Raw genomic sequence first — 19,927 nt, 5'->3', positions numbered from 1 at the left:
CTTTTCCCATTCATGTCAATGGGGAAATTTAATTCACTAATAAATTCATATCAATTAAACTATACAACATTTCTCTTAACAAAATACAAGCACACGATTCCCGATTTTTCCGGTCAATTTGAGATATGGCTCAAGTGCGTACAGCGTACAGTGTGGGAGGTATAAAGCGTCAAAATAAAGACTACTCCTGTGAAAAAATAATAATAAGTATAAAGTGTCACAGTTACAAGAGTCTGGTTGCCCATTCGGGCAACCACACTAATAACATGTGTTGGTGCCTTTTATAATTCTAAGGGCACCTCTTGGCTGAGTAGAACCTTATGATATATAGAAAGATATCTGATCTCACCCCAGCAGGCAGACCTGTGGTCACTTCTGTGAGAGTAATGGAATTCTGTGGTCTGCCCCAGTATAAATGGAATTTCAATTGCAGTCAGGCACGGTTCACAGAACTTGCATAAACGGACCACCCTGATCATGGCTTTAGAAGGTATAGGTAGAAGTGGAATATATAAACGTCACGTGATTATGAATGTTTGCTCTGGCCAGAATAGTGGCATATCTAGCCCCCGTGTGTTGGCGTGCATTATTACAGCAGGCACACCTGTCTCACTTAGGTGATTTGGTGATGTCATTTGTAGAAATGCTGCCCCTACCACTCTTTTACCCCTATAGAGATAAGTTCATCACTCAGCACTTACATTTATTACTGGTGAAAGCTACAACAGTCATCCTCTATCACAAAGTAGGTTGGTCTTCCCTCTCAGAAAGGAGAAATGATAATCTTCCCTACTATAGAGTGTATATACACCATATAAGGAGTTCCTCCCTGTCCCCAGTTAAACCCTGGGGGGGGGGGGGGGGTATAAATAAACGTAGTTTTCGTTTTTGGCTAGGTGGCCTTCATCCAATCAGGTTAGAGAGGGGCCTTTCGCCAATCATGATCGAGCGGGGGCGGGCCTTGGTGTGCGTGCTGTTGGCCTGTCGCGTGTCCCCCCACTGTAGAGCGTGCATGTGCACATCTTGTTACCGGGGTGGACCGGGAGGTTTTCCAAATCTCCCAATTCACTGAATGCTCCTTTTAAGGCCATTGATGGGAAATGACCACCACACATTACATTGCTGTTACGTTTGAACTACGGCACTTTCCTGCTCAAACCACTGGCTAAAGGCTCCACATGTTCCTCCTGAACTGGGAAGATCTACCACCGCTTTTGATGCTCTAGTTCCATGGAATAATCCGCTAAAGATTAATAAAGTATTAACCTGCTCTCAACTCTCCCTACCTCACTATGTAACTGTTTTTAACCTACTAGTTTTCTGTTTGGGTTTTATTCAGTTGTTTCTGTGTATGTGTCTTAGTTGTTGGTGTGTGTGGCGTGCGTAATCTCGTGACTCATCAGCATCTCAAACGAGGGCAAACCTCAGTGCTCCTTTCGAGAATAAATAAAGGTTAAAGATGAAGTGCCATCAGGTACTATGATTATACTAGGAGGAAGATTTTTTTCTGTTTTTATGTGGCCACACCCACCAGTTCATTTAAGTATAGTTTTCACCCACCTGAACCCACCCACCTGCCTTGCCCACAGCTGTAGTGTGTTGTATGATAATGGGGGAGGGGTTAGGGGAGGGGATGCTGTTATGATGTCACAAAAAGTGGTGGTGTTTCGATTGGGCCTTTTGACTCAAAGGCTTTCAGCTTTCAGGAAGAAACCAAAAATACACAGGGAAGACCATATTGGAATATTATAACCATAGTCATAGACATATGAACGTAGACGCCCTTTCCGGCTCTGGAGCGTATGTGCTCAAGGGAGGGCAAAACGTATTCCTTGCGAAGCCCTGCGGAAGCATGAGCGTGTGTCACAGAGCGCATGTTTGGGTCTGTAAGTCCCGGAAAAGATGCGCTGTGATTGGCCAGTAATCACTTGAGTGTCAGCTTGAGAGTCTTTTATTATAACCACACCTGGGGGTCTATTAGAGTAATGTTAACTCCATAGACGCATACTAAACAGACACATCACAGCACTCCATCTCTAATCAATCAATGCTGTCTTATCTGTTTCAGGTGACCTGTCCCCAGTGCAGATGTGCCCGGTCCCCCAGTCCCAGTTCATCCCCCTGGCCGAGGTGCTGTGCTCCGTCATCTCCGACATGAACTCCTCCCACGTCACCGTCACCCAGGAAGCACTCATCAACCACATGAGCAAAGCCCATCCAGGTAACACTGACATTATATATATATATATATATATCTATCAACCACATGAGCAAAGCCCATCCAGGTAACACTGACATGATATATATATATATATATATATATATATATATATATATATATATATATATATATATATATATATATATATATATATATATATATATATATCAACCACATGAGCAAAGCCCATCCAGGTAACATATTATTGTTGCTGTCGGGAGGAAACCTCATAACTCTATTTTTGAGATTTTTGATTATATTGTTTATTGAACCAATGGAAAGTAGTAAAAGGTGCTTTGGACAAAACCTCTTAACTCCATTGGACCCTCAAAATGTCTACTAAAGCAACTAACTCCACCACCTCTCCCCCTCTCATGGAATTAATTGACAATATATAAAGTTACAACAACAACTTTGATGAGGCTTTATTGCTTTGTTTTAAAAATATATGGTATTCTTAATTTCCTGTAAAATGTATATTTTTCATTTTGGAGTTTCCTCCCGACAGCAGAGATATATATACATCCATGTATCATCCCTCGTCACTGTCAGGTGGAAACCTCCTATCTCCGCATTTTGGGGGGAAACGAGAAATTAAATGTCATATAGGTGGCCGCTTACTAAGTGCTTAGAGGCTTAGATTAACCCATTTAAGACCTGAGGCCATTTCTACAAATGCCTTCTAAACTTAACCAGTATTTCTTTTGACATTTTTCAAAAAATAGCAGATGTGCAAGCTCGCAAGACGTGACACACACACGCTGTGAGCTGGTATATCTGCTATTTTTGAGTAGCCAACACTAAAATCTAAAGTGACACAGATGCCTTACAATACAATACAGTTAATGCTATTTAGTTACAACAATAACTATAATAGATTATATTAGATTGTTAATACTTTTCATTCAATATTTATAAAACCCCACAGACAGACTGAACCACTTTGTGTTGTTCTTATTGAACTTTTAAAGTTTATTAAATTAGCTCTTCTATTAAGCAAAGGATTACAATTGGCTTCTTCTTCCTTTTCATGCACAATGCCTCTTTTTCAAACTAAACATTTGAAACTAACTAAACTAACTAAATTGTTGGACGGAACCTGATGTAAACACCTCTTAGTGCTTTTTCTGGTTTTATCCTCGTAGCACCCAACATTCCCAAGCAATCAATTAACTTTAATTGCCAAAATAGTGTGGCAGGGTGTGTACTAGATCGGCCATTTTTTGCTACTTTTGTGTGACTCCGCAGTATGACGAAGTAAGGCAAATTACATGAAGAGGTTGAAATATGCTGTCCTCGTAACCGTTTTCTTCTCGTCTCTTGTACTCTGTCTCAGGGATGACCATTCCCACCCAGGACATCCTCTACAACGCTCTGGGCGCTCTGATCAAGGAGAGGAAGATCTACCACACGGGGGAGGGTTACTTCATCGTCACGCCGCAGACCTACTTCATCACCAACAGCGTGGTCCGGGACAAGAGCTGGTGGACGTCGCCGTCGGGGGACGAGCCCCCCTCACCTCCCCCCATCACCTACCTGCTGAGCAACGAGGCCTGCGTGGAGAGCCACGCCCAGACGCCCCCGGTGGCCCACTGCAAGTCCTGCAGCTGCTTCTCGCCACCGCAGCAGACGTCCTCCGCTAACGTCGCCGCCGCGGCCGTCCCGCCGTCCTCCGTCCCGGACCAGCACTCCGTCTCGGCGACCCTGAGCGAGTGCACGGGCAAGAGCCTGAAGTGGCCCAGTCGGCCCTCGGACCACAAGCCCGCCGTGCAGCATCAGTCCACGTCCACGGCGGCCGACGGCCAGGCTAGCGAGGTGAGCAAGACCACGGCCACGACCACGGCCGCCAGCCGCGGAAAGGACAAGGACCACGGCAAGGACAAGCCGGGGAGGAAGTTTGGCCTGAGCCTGTTCTGGAGGAATGGAGCGAAGAAGGAAAAGCCAAAGAAAGAGTACGCCTCGTTTTCAGGCCAGTTCCCCCCGGAGGAGTGGCCGGTGAGGGACGAGGACGACCTGAATAACCTGCCCCGTGACCTGGAGCACGCCATCATCAAGCGCATCAACCCTGAACTCACCGTGGACAACCTGACGCGCCACACGGTCCTCATGAAGAAGCTGGAGGAGAGAGGGGACCGGGTGGACCGGGTGCTGGAGAGGGGTCTGGATCGAGGCGACAGGGGAGTAGACAAGGGTATGTCCACTGAGATCCTCTCCAAACCCAGGCACCATCAGTCCTCCAGGGCAGGCGGCGCGGGAAGGAAGTCCGCCCACAAGACGTCTCGCAGCAAGAGGAAGGCCCACTCCTCCAGGGAGAAGCAGCGAGAAAGGGACAAGGAGAGGGAGCGGGTCAAGAGTAAGGGCCCCGTGTGTGGGAACGACTACCCAGAGGAAGAGGACTTGGTCCCTTCTCGCCTCAGACCAGAAGTGCATGTCGATGAGCCGGAGCATCTCGACGACACCGGAGCCACGGACGCCAAGTGTCTCTACAAGAAACGCATCGACAACCCTTTCCACTCCCTGCCAGTCAAAGAGCCAGCGCAGGGACCTGTTGCCACTACTGCCAACAGAGAACAGAGGAGACGGGAAGGGAAGGACGCCAAGGCGCCAGGGGCAGCAGGGAAGAAGGACAGAGCGGGGCACCGCTCCAAGTCGTGGGACCCGCATCGGGCTAAAGCCGCGGTTGCCGAAGCAGAGCGTGCATTGAAATCTCGCACGTCGGATGACCGATACGACTGCCCTCACGAGAGGGTGGACTTGACTCGGCTCCACCGCGCCGACCTCAGCAGGGAGCGGCTGTCAGACTACGGCTCTGCGTACCCCCAGAGCAGCACCCTGAGGATAGACGACAAGGTCCGACACCAGAGGGAGGCCAAGAGCTGGGAGACAGAATGCAAACACAGGCCCTTGCCGGAGCCCGACTACAGGACTGCAACGGACCAAAGGCTTCACGTAGGTCAGACCTCGGAAGATGACGTCCCCCACATGGGGCTGCACGATGAAAGCCTCCACAGCCATAGCGACGACCCCGTGACAAGCTACCCGTACGACCCGGCCTTACCCTGGTCTAACTTGCCTAAGCTGTCTCTGCAGCGGAAGCACACTCTCAGACACGCAGAAACGCAGGGGGACGATGTCCACAGGCCTGATCTGCTCTCCTCACACCAGCAGGTCTGTAGCACGTCGGCAGCCAGCCAGGAACAGCAAGGAACGGGAATCGGTATCGGCGTCAGAGACCTGGAAGAGGAGGAGGAGCCTGAGGCCGATGTCGTCGCAACGATGACCAACGCTGACGGCTTCTTAGAGGACGACCACAGGCTCTACCAGAAAGTAGACGAGGACGACGAAGAGGACGAGGACGCCTGCAGCTCCTTGTTCCTGAACGAGGAGGACATTGTAGACTCCGCGGCGGCCTACCGGGCCCGTGTGGAACGCTACCACGAGCAGCAGTTCTTGGCCTACCGTGACCGAGGATCTGATATGCAGTATCAAGAACCCCATCACGGCATCTATCGTGATTGTCCTCCTCCTCACTCGCTCCTGGCTCACACAGACGGTGTCATCGCCCAGAAGGAGTCCTCGCTCAGCCCCGCCACCCATCACCATCTGAGGAACAACAACATATCCCCGGGGACCCCCCAGCGTGAGCCTAGCCCCCGGCGAGGAGCACCCATTCAGGGGGAGAGACAAGACGCCAGCCCCGGCTCGGTGACCCAGAGTCTGGACGCCGCCGAGGCTGCGGACAGCAGCATTTTCGACTACACGCCGACGAGCGAAGTGGAATCGGACGCCGAGACCCTGCAGAAGTCTTTCGACGAGGGAGACAGGGAGTCTCGTGTGAGGTGTGCGGTGCAGGAGGTGAAGGACGGAGGATTTGAGAGCCACAGGGACAGAAGGGTCCCTCGGAGCCATAGAGCCGGTCTGGGCCTCCCCACCGGAGCCAGAGGGGAGGGCGAGATGGGAGAGAGCCAGAGCATCACGGGAGACAGTGGGATAGACTCCCCTCGGTGAGTCAAACATCACACATTTAGGACATAAATAAATGTAAACAAAGCAGATTCTGCCAATATAAAGAAAATCTCACCATGTCAACGAATTGACACAAATATATTTGGGCTTGTTTTCAAAGTGTAGTTGCTTATTCAGGCTTTCTTCCTAATGTTGTTATTACTAGTGCTTCTCAAAAAAGAGTATGTCAAGCACCCACAAACTAATATGTATTTGTCTGTGAACCCCCATCTGAAAAGCGCCCCCATACACAATTTGTGTTGTTAAAATGTTTCAAAAATATTCCAAATATTTATATACTGTATACATTTTTCAAGAATTCTTGTACAATCTACTTGAAGATTGGCTTTTTTCAAAACGTCTACTGTATGTTTTTCGGGGCCCCATGAAAAACCTTCAATGCTATCTATATGAAGAAATTCCTTCAGGAATTAGGAAAGTGGCCCAAGTTCTTTCCAAAATGGCGTGTGTGCATATAGCCCATTGGGTCTTGTCTCTCTCAATTTGGCAACACGGGGAGGGACTCGTCAGCTAGAGTGGGTCTCTCTCACACACACACACACACACACACACACACACACACACAGCGGGCCTCTGGAGAGGGATTGGACGGAGGGTTAACCTCTCAGTTGGATGACGCTGATTGAACCCACTCCAGAAGAACAGAGTTTTTCCCTTTTTAATGTAAATGGCAATAAAGCTGAACAAACACCTCGAGGCCAATCAACATGCAGTGTTTTGACAGAAGGGAATGATTACGATAATTAGCGTAATTACTCTGCAGCCACTTTTATTCTCATATTCTAATGGAAGAGAAGAGAACGGTTTTGGTGTTGCCGTGTATTCATTTATATTCTCTCATTTTGTTGGTTTTGTTATTAAATGTATCTTTACTAAAGCAGAAACAACATGCACCCCCCCCCCCCCCACACACACACACACACACACACACTGAGAGAAAATAACAAAATGAAGAAAAGAGCTAAACAAACAGAAAGAAATAACCATAAATAACCATAAATGAGTTCAAACTGATCCCAAAGCCAAACGTATCATCTAACAAGGGCTGCAAGTGCAACAGAGGTCCACATGCATGTGTAGCAAATTTTCCAAATGAATGCATTCAAGTAAAGTAACTAAAGTAACTTGTGAATTATCGGATACGGAAGGGCGGCCCTTAAACTGTCCATAACAAACTGGGTAGTGTGAGACTTTTGGGGCAAAAAGATGCAATTACTGGCAGCGAGGGGGGGGGGGGGGAAGTAATAATTAACTTCTTACTTTTGGCAGAGAGTAATATTTATATACATTTATACTCCCTATTTAAAGTAACGACTAAGGTTATATATTACCATTTTTGAGTAACTTTTTCCAGCACTGATCAAGTTGAACCTTTTTTTCTCATGTCCGTCTTCCTCCGTAGAACCCGCGTCAGCCTGGCCTCCAACAACACTGTGATCCTGGAGGGGCTGAAGAGACGGGGCTTCCTACAGAACCTGGAGAAACTGCATTCCAAGGGCACCGCCATCCGACCACAGAGCTCTCTGCTACAGCTCACCCCTGTCATGAACGTATAGCGGGGGGCCGGAGTCCCCTGCCGAAACTCTGTGGCTTCTAATGTAGCTCAAAGAGCGGAGCCAAAAAAACAACAACCAAATGGCAGAACCTCTCTATTCAACCTCTGTTTATACCGTGGGACTCATGGAACATGTCCAGAGCCTGTGTGTGTGTGTGTGTGTGTGTGTGTGAGTGGAGGGGAGGGGAGGGAGTTGAACTTGGGTGCTATCTTCAGACCTATTGTAATGGTAGTCTGTGTATAGATGTATAATTTTGTCGCTGTAAATAACACTTTTTTTAAACTGGAATATCCTCAGATGTATCCTTTGATGATGAGCCTGTGGTGTCAAATGCATAGTTGTTCCCTAACTGTTCATCAACTGTGACGGTGCCGTTTTTTTCTCCCCCCCCCCCCCCCCCCTCCTCTCTAAATTCCTTTACGGCTTCAACGGCCACGGTAACAAGACTCTGTCCGACATTTGTCCATATTTTCTGGTAGTGATATACTCCAAATAAATCTGTGTACATCAAAAATGTGTCTTTGCTGTCGTATGTTACATGGGAATGGGTTCCTTGAGAGTGGGGGGAGGGGGGTTCTAAATCAACCCTTGTTACAGCCAGCCAGGTCTGTAACTCTTGAGTGTACACTCTCGTAGTTATGCGGGTCCTTGAAATTTAAAGGTTTGACAATCGGTCTCAACCTCGGCCCGGAGCACTTGACCAATTTGGCCGATACCGGGGAGGAGCCGTGAGTGAATCCACAGTTTGGCCAAAGCCAGGCTACTTCTCATGTGTTTGTTACTTAGGGCGCGTTCGGAAATACCGCACCGGAGCGCACTCGCCTATTAGTCTGAATTGCACAGTGCGCTATTTCCGAACGCACCCTAAGGGCCAATTCATACCAATTCATACCGAATAAAAGTCGGTTTGGCTCTGTATTGCCTACAATGTGACGTCATTTGAGGTTCGGGGGGCGGGTACCGTCCTAAAGTCGGCTCTTTGGTGCTACTGAAAATTTCTGACGAGCCGAAGTCATTTCGGCACTACAGCGCCGAAACAGCGGTAAAATAGGAGTATGAATCGGCCCTTTGGCTTGACCACAATGTCGCTAGTCTTGACGAAGGTCCGGCGGGAAAAGCAGAGGCTGCTCAGCAAGAGCAGTGTGCAGGATTTTTTTTGGTTCTTCATGTTCGTTTCAGTTTTCGGTAACGCACCTGCATCCGTGGATGTGCGAATGTCCAAATGCAAATTAGATGGAATGTTATTTAGACAGATGCTGGGTTCATTGTTTAGTGATCCTATAGTTTACTGAGGCACTGAGTTTACTGTGGTTCGATGTATATGTGATTACCTTACTTATTGTAAGTGGCTCTGGATTAGAGGGTCTGCTAAATGCCTCGATTGTAAATTGTAACCACAATTGGTGAGGCAGCCCAGACGTGTCTCCGCACCTGGGAGGTTGATAAGTCCTGTTTGTTTTTGGTGGTGGTGTGTGTGTGGGGGTTATGGTGACAGGGTGAAGACCGCAGGAAAATCAAACCGGGAGCACCCACCTCTGCCGGGAAGCGAGGTCACAGCACTGGTTCAGCAGGAATGTGTGGCAAGCAGAGTTTCTTTCCCCAAGTCGTAATATCCCAGTGTAGTAATATCCCAGTATAAAAGTACCAGTACAAAAGTCCTGTATTCAATTTTGACTTGAGTAAAGGTACAAAAATATTGATAAATATATTATACTATATATACTTTTTTCGAAATGTTTTGAAAATGGCAGACCTACAAGCTCACAACACGTGGCATCGTGTTTCGTGACGTGCTGTGAGCTTGTAGATCAGCTATTTTTGAATACCATAGTATATAACTCCAAAATGTTCATTTTTCAGGAAATGAAAAATATACATTTTTCAGGAAATGAAAAATATACATTTTTCAGGAAATTAAGAAAACCATATATTTTTTAAACGAAGCAATACAGCCTCATCGAAGTTGGTGTTGTAACTTTATATGTGTTCCATAGCACTGATGTATGCCAAAAACCTCAAATTGAGTTATGAGGTTTCCTCCGGACAGCACCGAATTATGCAAAGTAACTTACTATAATAAAGTGTGCAAATGTAGTTGAGTAAAAAGTACAAAAATGTAGTGGAAGTAAAAGTATATTGAAAATATATTACTCAAAACACTTAAAAGTACAGTACTCATCAACATGTACTTAGTTACTTTCCAACACTGGGTGCAGTATATTGTAAGCCTTATGTGTGTAAAACAACATTATGTGTGCCTTACAATGTAAGGCACACATAATGTTGTTTTACATACATCTGGTCCTTCCCAACATCTGCACATGAACACCATTGAGTTTCCTTGTGAGGAACCTAACCAGCGGAGTGGTGCGTGAGAGAATGAACGTTTGTGGTTTCCATGGTACCTGAATCTGCAAAGTTGCTCTTTCATATTTGCTGATGGGGATGGTAACCCCCTACCATCCCCATTCAGCAAATATTGTCCAGCTCCATTGCTACAAGGTCGTGAGCTTAAGTTGTAGGTCGGCTATTTTCAAGCCTGGACTGGCCACTTAACGTACCAGACATAATGTCCGGTACGTGGATCATTTATGTTGTTCTGTAAAAGTGGTGGTATTCGGCCCAGGCCGTAGCGTAACGGTCTGGGCACCGGACTGGTAATCCAGTCACAGTGTGCCGCGGGTTCGACTCCCGGACCCGACACGGCCTTTACTGCATGTCATCCCCCCATCTCTCTCCCGTTTCCTGTCAGCCTACTGTCTGTCCCTTCAAAAAAAAATCAATAAAAGGCGTAAGCCGCAAAAAAAAATATCTAAGAAAAGTGGTGGTATTCCAGGCTTATGTTGTCTTAGTATTTGTATGTGTGCGCTGGTTGTTGTGGGCTAGTCTGGGCCAAATTCTGCGAAAATGTCCCGCCCTGATTTTCAGAGAAGATATTTAGTGTAGAGGGGACAAAAGGCATGGCTCTAACATAAAGCCCTGGGCCTGGTGGGGCCCGGTCAACTATAGTATAGGGCTTAAACTCACTGCATCTCTGACAGTTGTTCTCTCCTGTGCATGCAGGCTGTAAACAAATAATGTGGGCCTACTTTTATGTTAAGCATGAACACACGACCTGAGCATCTTCAGCCATGTACTGTACACCTGTTTGTCATCCTGTGTAACGCATGTTGACTTTGACCTGATTGACAGGCTATAGGATTTGAACACATAACCTCCTTTGCTAGTTCTAAATGGCCAGCCTATACCTGCCTAGTCCTAATTGGGATGTGAGTGCATGTGAACATGATCTCACTGTAGCTTTTCTGTTTGTTTACCAAAGTAAACAGTGATAAAATAGGATATTCAGATCATCTGAGGAAAGAGCAGTGGTTTGTCAGGGTTCATCCATGCTCATCACTGAAATGTGGTATCCCTGGACTTGTGTACGGCACACACTTTGATAAACCAGCCTATAGGGCCCATTGTAACAACCAAGGAACATACATCTGCACAATATATAGACAGTTGTTAAAGCTTTTTGTTGACATATTAATCACGTGTTAAGCACGTGTTTTGCATTAAAGGCAAGATTTAACACACTTCACCATCCACCCACACAAGATGGATCATGGCATAACTTGTACAATATCTTTGCCGTTATCATACATCTTTAAGTTATTTATTAACTCTGGTCCATAGCCTTAAGGACTTCTGGTCAATAGCTTTAAAAGCTTATATATTTAGAAAATACCACGGTCCAGAAAGCTGTGTCCTTGTCGACCGGTGCAGTTACGGCCATCAGCACATTTTGACAACATGATAGTATGGCCTATTTTAGTTTACTCTTAGGGTGGGACGATATGGGTACCTCACGATACGATATCTGGAGATATTAGGCCCTCGATAACGATAACATCACAATATTCGATATATTGCGATATTCAATATATTGCAAGAGATTTCATCAACGATATATCACGATATCTGTAACTAAAAAAACCCATAAAAGGCAAATATCTGGAATTAGGGAGGACAATACAATATATATCGCAGGAGGAATTATTGCGATATACTGGCACAAGCCTACAGTATGTATGCCTAGCTCAAAGGCATTAGAGCTATGGAATCAGAGACTGTCCTTAGTGCTAGAAGAATACATAACCTCATTCTGGTGACAATTAAAATAATAGGCCACGTGCTATTATTATTTTACTACAACATAGGCCTAATCTTGACAGTATTGATTATTTATTGGTATTGCTTCATATGTTATTCTTTGGCAACTTGTATGGCTTATTTCTGATTACGCTTTCACAAATGTGATGGCCAACGGTGACACCATGTGGTCGTTTTGAGGAATACATCATGAGTGGGTTGCTTGTTGTTGCTACTGTATTAGAAAACAAATACTTTTTATTTATAGGATGCCCTTAATTTAAGATGTACTGAAGGATTCAATTGATGTAATATATTACCTCCCAAAATAAATACGGCAAAATATAAGTATATGTAAGATGACATAAGTCACATAACCTATTATAATTATATAGTAATGATTCCTCAACCAGTTCATGACTGCTGAAACTGAGCTGGAGCATGGTGACGCGAGGTTAGTAGAGCCTCAGTGTTGTTGGCACTCTCCCTCATCCTTTTACACAGCACTTCATCTTTCTATGAACATGTGGTTCTCAAAGTGGGGGACCCCTGGGACTATAGGGGCCCAGATTGATTGTTAGGAGAGTGTTAATAAGTCAATCAATCAATGTTCAAATGGAACCAAAATTTCCCTAATTTACTATGGCTAATGAACACTCCAAACTGGAGGCAGGGTCGGGTAAAAATGACAAACTTACAAAGTGTGAGAAGTAACCCCTAGTAGTTCTATCAAGGGTGACCCCCCCTGCTGTAGGCGGCGGTAGCGAGTATTGTGCGAATGACAATGATTCACTTAAGTACCGCGCTGGCTCCATCGTTGGCGCCAGATGAGCAAGAGAGATCCAGAGAGGAAGAGAGAGAAAGAGAGACACCGTCCGGCCGCCACTGAGACGCAGACATCCAACTCCACAAGCAGCAGCAGCTTCCAGCCAGAGTTCAGACTGACAGAGCCCCTCACTCACTCAGCTCCTCCTCGGAGTCACAAAGCAAGCCCCCAACTAAAGCGATCTTTTACCACCACCACCAACAACAATCAAAGACAGTGCTCACTTCGTGCGTGGGGGGAAATACAAGGTGGGTGTGTAGTAGACGCATAAATACACTAGTCGATTTGATAACACTAGATGATCTTTAAAAAAACACTCTTTATGAACGGATTATTAGTTAGAAGGTAACATGAACGTTCACGTAGCGACGTTGAGGCAGGTATGTTAAAACGTTTTATTTTGTACTTTTTTGTTGATGCTGCAGAAATAACCCTCGTTCACCTGGATGTCAATCATGTCAGTCAACGTATGTTCATATTAAACGGTGCTGGGGGTTTTGTCAATCGTTTTCTCAACAGTCTCACAATAAGAACTTTTATTTAATATGAGAAATTAAAGGCAGGCATCTGGAGAACCCATCCCGACCAGTCGAGGCCCTGGAGGATACTAGGGACGAGGAAGGATTTGCTGTGAAACTAAACTAGAATATATGTTTAGTTATATGTAATATGTATAGTTTCTGGGGCTGTAGTTTAGATACTTTGATATTGACCAGAAACCACACAACCGATCATCGCATCTAATCTTGGGTCAGGCAGTGACAGGCTTGAAGGGAAAGGTCCCGTTTCCCCAAGTGTTTTCAGAACGTTTCTTCTCCGTTTTGTTGTTGTTTTTTATACAAGTGTGTGATCATCCATCCGTTTATAACGTCATAGTGGTGGAAAACGTGACGTCGACATTTTTTTCCCGGTTGGTTGTTTGACAATAGCGTCAGTTTTCGGTGTTCGCAAAAATCGCAACGCAATCGTCCTCCTCAATAACGGGGTGTTAGCTTCATTAGCCCGGCGGGTGTAGCAGCTGCGTTGCCCGGCTAGTTAGCTTTGTGCTGGTGGCTAGTTAGCATTAGCAGTGTTGTTGTGTTGCTGCTGGGACGTTTCTGTGTCGCATTGAAGCTCGTCTTGTCGCTCTCCTCTTCCCGTCAAACAACCCTCGACTCGCTTAAAAAACCGTAAGGAATACTACTAAGTTGTACGCTTTAACTTGCAGTTGATGTGTCGTGTTTTACTGTTTTTTTTTTGTGCTGTTTTGTAGCCGTTTCTCGTTGTGCAAGAAGAGGGCTCGTTCTGTTCCCGGGCTTTTGGCTGAACCGAACGTCGTCTTCAACGTTAGCCATCTTTGTTTCCTGCTAGTAGTAGCAGCAGCAGCAACAAGAGGCTTACAGGAGCTTAATGTTGTTGGCAGTCTGCTGTGTGGAAGCAAGTCTGTAGCTGGATATACCGATCTAACGGAATCAATTCCAGCCGAGGTTAGTGTCTTTAGTTTGTGTGTACATGGCGGCCAGGAATACATTTCGTAGCCGTGTTGGATTTTTATTTTTTATCGAGCTAATCCAGTGGTCTCGAGACTAAGGAGAAGAACGTCTGCGCTCGCGCTCAGCTGTGCGGGGCTTAGCTTGGCGTCTATTTCCACCACCGATATAAAAAAAAACCCCACTTATAGTAACGTTATATTCTACATAGAATGTGGTGTGTTTTTTGTTGTTTACGGTTTGTCTCGAGCGGGCGGTTGTATTTACTGTTTTAAAACGCTGGCCTCGAGTCGGGAGGGTCTCGTTTGGCTCCCGATTAAGGGCGGAAGGAAGCTAACGATGCTAACGTTAGCATGCTGAGCTCGAGCTGGCAGCCATCTTAGGTTGACATCATGTCATGTTGGCTTGCTAGCTGCTGGAGGAAGGACAAGATGGCCTGTTAACGCTGCTGCGCACGCCCTTCTCCCTTCCGTGTTGCCCGGCGTGTATTAAACGGGACAAAACTTAAGACTTTATGGATCATTATCTTCTATTGGATCATTGTTAACACTGCTTGTTGTTGATCGCATTTAAGCTGCTAGTTGCATGCTAAACGAAGCTAGTTAGCGGGCTAAATGAGCCAACGCATTAGCGGCTAACACAATGCTGTTGTGTCGTTAACCAGTTCCCCCCCAACAACCACAGTCTGCTAACTAGCGGCTATGGAGGCTATTTGTAGCTGTTACGGTGCTACTAGCTGTCATCAAACTGATTAGTGCCGGTGTTTACTCTTTTACTCGTGTTGTGATGTAGTTGGCATTGATTCTTAAAACGACAAACTACCGTTTGTTCTTTTACATGCATCCTTTGCATTCTGTTCGCCGCCCTTTTTGCCCTGCCACGTGTTTGTGCATTAAGAAGGCAGGTTCAGCAGGTAGCCCACAGCAGTCCTTAGCTGGTCCACTGATGCTCCTCTTGTGCGCTAAGTTGGCTAGCGAAGTGATCACGTAGCTTGCTAGGTGGTATGATGTTAAGCTATCAGTCTGGCATTGGACCACACAGAGGGAGCAATATAATTATGCTATAATGTCATCCATATTCATTATTATGCGATTGTGAGGTATCCATCTGCGTAGGCATGAGCCATTTGTTATATCATTTGGCATTATGTCTCAGTATTATTTTTTTCAATATATTGCGCGTCTTTCAGAAACAACACCATATGGGCAGGTTTTCTCAGTGCGTGCATGGCTATTGGCTCCAGTAAATGCAAATAGGCAGGCACTTATAGTAAAATCATCTGTCTTCCTTTTTTACTAGTATAATATAAAATGTATACGTATATTATCCTGTTGTGATCCCTGTCTTTGTAGTGGTTGTGATGTATATCAAACCAAATGTGAATTGTTAATTTTAACTGGTACAGACTGTAATTGGGGTGTGCCATGTCTTTCTGGTGGAGTTTGAACACTCACATTTGCATTGCAATTGTTCACCCCATTGGCCCATTCCTTAGCAGTGTGGAACATTATATTTGGTTAATTGTTTCAGTATTTTCTATATTATACACATTTTATATCTAGAAGTATTCCCGCACACTTGCATAATTAGATTTATTGAGCAACGTTTCGGTTGTTAAGACCTTCATCAGGCATGCCTGTATTGACAAAACATTACATTGAATGGACCACTATTATCTTTGTCACTGATTTAACCTGTATTTTTGCACAAATTCAGAAACTACCATACCTACCTAGTTCATATATGAACACTTAACACATGCATAGACAATTAGCAACTTACAATAAGCACTGGCAAGGTACCATAATCATACAAACAATGCTGAGAGACAGGTTCTCGGTATACCTGGAATCCAAGCACTACTATCAAAATTACAATCTGTGCATTTAAACTATAGGATACTAGGTAAACGATGAATCTGACTCTGTTTAAATAATATGCTATCTAAATTATATTCTCAACATAGCATGCATATGTGAAGGTTATTTTAGTGTTGGCACCATATTGGTCCTCTTTTGCATACTGTCATGTAAACCCATTTTGTCTTTTTCTCCACCCCCCCCCCCCCCCCCTCCTTTTAAAACAGTTGGCATCCGGTTTGAAAATGGAGGTCGTAGGGCTGGAGTGTGTGCTCATGGCCGAGTCGGAGACTGAATGTGACACTCCGGGCCTTGACACACTTGGGTCGGAGTGTGTCATTGCCCACAGTCAGGTCGACCTACACTATGGAGCAGAAACTGAGATTATGACAGAAGAAAAGGGCCGATTGGAGTTGGAGATACACAGCTCCGATCTGGCTAAGATCCAGGGGCTGGGGCCAGATGGGCTGGGACATGTACAGTGCGTTGAGGCCATTATTGCAGAGTCTGACCATGATTACACCAAGGTGGACCATACAGAGATGCATTGCTACACAACTGCCGAGATAAAGACATCGCACGAGGCGCTGCTGGGTGAGGTGCTGCTGAAGGCAGAGGCTGAGCACATGGTCAAGGTGGAGTCTGACCACGGAGGGGAGCTGACCGTGGAGTCTGAGAATGGCGTGATCATACACGAGGCCCACGGCCTCCAGTGCAACGAGTGCGGGGAGATCTTTGGCAGCATCGCTGATCTCCACCAGCACTTTGAGATCCACAAAGACCTCAATCCTTACATCTGTGTCCACTGTGGCGAGAGCTTTGCGGTGGAGGCGAGCCTCAAGCAGCATATGAAGATCCACATGAAAGAAAAGCCCTACGTCCCTACTGGAGTTGAGATGGTTGGCAAGTGCTCCTCCGTTATGGACGCCTTCGGTCTCAAGTCTCACCAGATGATCCACTTGCCGGAGAAGCCCCACAGGTGCTCAGAGTGTGGTAAGAGCTTTGCGGCCGCCATCACCCTAAGGGAGCATATGAAGTTGCATTCGGAGGACAAACCTTACAAGTGTACCCAGTGTAGGAAGAGCTTTGTTCGTAGGAGGCATCTGAAAAAGCACCAGGAGCTCCATGCACGTGAGAAGCCCTACACCTGCGGCCAGTGTGGAAAGGGATTCGCCACGGCTTCCAACCTGAAACAGCACCAGAAGACTCACGCCGGAGCAACAAGTGACAAGCCCCACCAGTGCCCACAGTGTGGAAAGTGTTTTGCAGCTGCCGCCACCTTGAGGGAGCACCAGAGGATCCACTCCGGGGAGAAGCCTTATAAATGTAACCAGTGCAGGAAGAGTTTTGTCCGCAAGCGCCACCTGAAAAAGCACCAGCTGGTCCACTCTGGAGGGAAGCCCTACAGGTGCTCTCAGTGTGATAAAGGCTTCAACCACTCATCCTCTCTCTCTCGTCACCACAAGACCCACCTGCAGAACATGTACCCGGCTCCGAACCAGCTCGTCCCCAAGGGCTTCTACAAACGGGGGGTGCACCAGGGAGAGAAACCCTACATGTGCAACCACTGCGAAAAGGGCTTCAATCATTCCTCTTCCCTGTCTCGCCACCAAAGAGTCCACTCCGACGCCAAGGCTTACACATGCGGCCGCTGCGGGAAGAGATTCACGCACTCCTCATCCCTCGCCAGACACCAGAGGGTTCACATGGAGGATAATAAGCAGCAGCAGCAGCTGCAGCTGCAGCAGTTCAGCCCCATGTCCCCACAGAAGGTGTTCCTTCCCGTACCTGTCAAGCGCGAGCGCCAGTCAATTATGGCTTCGGATAAGCCCTACAGGTGCTCCCAGTGTGGCAAAGGCTTTAACCATTCATCTTCCCTTTCCAGGCATCATAGGATTCACATAGATCAGTGAGACAGTTAGCCATATTCCTAACCCCATCCCACCCACACCTGCACACCATTTCTGTTTCACAAAAGTTCCAGCTTTGATTATAGTCACAGCAAACATCAGGACACCCCATAGGTTAGTAGTGATTATAGGCCAACACATTGAAACATTCTAAATAGATGACTTACAACAAATGGACAATGTCTCTTTCTTTAAGGGGAGGCCTGACACGTAGAACTGTTTGAGCTGTTCATGGCTGGATACATTTGTTGATTGACACATACCCAAGGACATTCTGCTCAGTTTGAAGAGGTTGTGACAATAGATGTGTATGAACATGTACACGTGTTTGTGGATTGTACCTAACTTGCTCTAGGACCTCTTTTGGACGCTTTTAAAATGTTATTTGATAATCTAGAGATGATAAAATGTTGCCCAAATACAAGAGAGGAAAAAAAAAGAAACTTCACCCTCCAGGGTATTCTTAATGAATTTGAATCCAGTTAATGTGAGGCTGGTTATGCAGGTGGTGAACAAGAGGTTATATTGTGTTGATTTAAATCAACTATTTCTTCTCGGCCCAAAATCCATGTAAAAAAAAAAAGAACTTATGTAAATGTACTGAATTTTTCTTTTCATTTTATGTGTATAGTTGACTAGTGTGCTGTTCTGTTCCAGAAGATTACATTTTTGATGGTAAGATCTGTCTCCACCCTTTGTTTTCCCATTAAGAATTTTTAAGTTTTATTTTGTCTTTTTGTTTCAAGACCTTTTCAGGACATGTTGCAGTGGCTCACATACAGGCAGATCTAGGATTTGGGCTCCACCAGCTTCTATATTTATCGGGTTGTTTTTTGCTGTGTCTATGATGGGTGTTGGCACTGCTGAATAGGCTGTATATAGAGAGAAAATACTGGCCCAGACCATGATTATGTCACGGGAGGGTGGGATTTATATCGTAAATAAAAATCCTGGGCAGCATATTCCAACAAAGACCTGTGTCCTAATTATTTACTGACCATTTCCCTCTGTTTAACAGCACCAGATGTACATTACATGCAATGATGCCCACTTTTATTGCTTTGGAGACTAATTCAATTACCTATGTATAAAATATAGTTGACTTTTATTCGTGTCCTACAAAATATCATTACTTGGACAAACGGATCAGTTGTGCATACTAATAACAATTAAAAAAAGAAATACAGGAGAAAAGCTTGCTTTTACAGGGCTTGCAGATTTTTTTCTGGGTTCCATGGGATTGTGCTACATTTACTGTTGTGTGTAAGATACCTTTTACAAACGGATGTATTTTTTTAGATATGGTTTGGGTCACATGAAAGGGAATGAGAGATAACCGCTATGGGAGTGAATATTATGGTGAGCAATATGTTCATTTTCTTTGGATAACAAATTGTACTTCAAACCGTAGCATATAGGTTTCTTCCTTGTGTTAGATAGGTGCCTTATTGCATGCTATGTAGAGATGTATGCTGAGCTATTTGGGGGGGCAAACAAGAAAAGGGTTCCAATCCTTTGTTCTTGAACGTCTTACCCATACTAACTTACCCCATATTTTAATTTGAAATCACTGATAACTATTTTATTGCTTTTATGTATACTACCATGTGTTTTCACTGTTACAAACCATTGTCTTTGATTTATTTACTTCCCCCAATATTTCTCAATGGCCTCACTAGAGAATAATGTATAATTCATCCATATAGGCTTCTCTCTTAAGGGTAAACCTTGTAACATCTCTTCCCAACTGCTGAGTGGCACATATATGGATAAATAAAAAAACATAATTGACTCTACCTTGGTGTTTTGTACTGATTTTATTTTTATGGATGTATGAATTATTCCAAAGTGAACTAAAGTCAAAATGGACAAAGCTTTTGCATAAATTTTACTTTTTAGTTGGGCATATTCATTGACGTCCAC

General features: G+C 45.3%; 2 protein-coding genes across 4 annotated transcripts in view; both read left to right on the top strand.

Moving 5' to 3' along the window:
- The window catches only part of stox1 (storkhead box 1), a 34,807-nt gene extending 26,490 nt beyond the window's left edge, over window positions 1-8,317 (top strand). The window contains exons 2-4 of one of the 2 annotated variants that reach the window (XM_083774803.1): window positions 2,069-2,221; window positions 3,558-6,225; window positions 7,650-8,317. In XM_083774803.1, coding sequence (XP_083630929.1) covers window positions 2,069-2,221; window positions 3,558-6,225; window positions 7,650-7,803 — 2,975 coding nt within the window. In that variant the 3' untranslated portion in view covers window positions 7,804-8,317. Of the gene's footprint in view, window positions 1-2,068; window positions 2,222-2,393; window positions 2,416-3,557; window positions 6,226-7,649 lie in introns of those variants that run through there. The other variant, XM_083774804.1, reaches the window with a different exon arrangement.
- A 4,460-nt stretch (window positions 8,318-12,777) lies between these two features.
- On the top strand, window positions 12,778-19,800 carry LOC310866005 (uncharacterized protein). 2 transcript variants are annotated; one of them, XM_083775267.1, is made up of 3 exons: window positions 12,778-13,014; window positions 14,019-14,232; window positions 16,322-19,800. In XM_083775267.1, the coding sequence occupies exon 3, from the start codon at window positions 16,340-16,342 to the stop codon at window positions 18,005-18,007; it is 1,668 nt and encodes a 555-aa protein (XP_083631393.1). In that variant the 5' UTR covers window positions 12,778-13,014; window positions 14,019-14,232; window positions 16,322-16,339; the 3' UTR covers window positions 18,008-19,800. The 2 variants fall into 2 exon arrangements, with proteins under 2 accessions (XP_083631393.1, XP_083631392.1); XM_083775266.1 differs by lacking the exon at window positions 14,019-14,232.
- Window positions 19,801-19,927: the final 127 nt, after the last annotated feature.

Source organism: Protomyctophum parallelum, assembly GCF_964188405.1.
Source record: "Protomyctophum parallelum genome assembly, chromosome: 10".
Taxonomy (NCBI): Eukaryota; Metazoa; Chordata; class Actinopteri; order Myctophiformes; family Myctophidae; genus Protomyctophum; species Protomyctophum parallelum.
The sequence above is the reverse complement of the archived record's forward strand: the minus strand, read 5'-3'. Positions and strand labels throughout refer to the sequence as shown.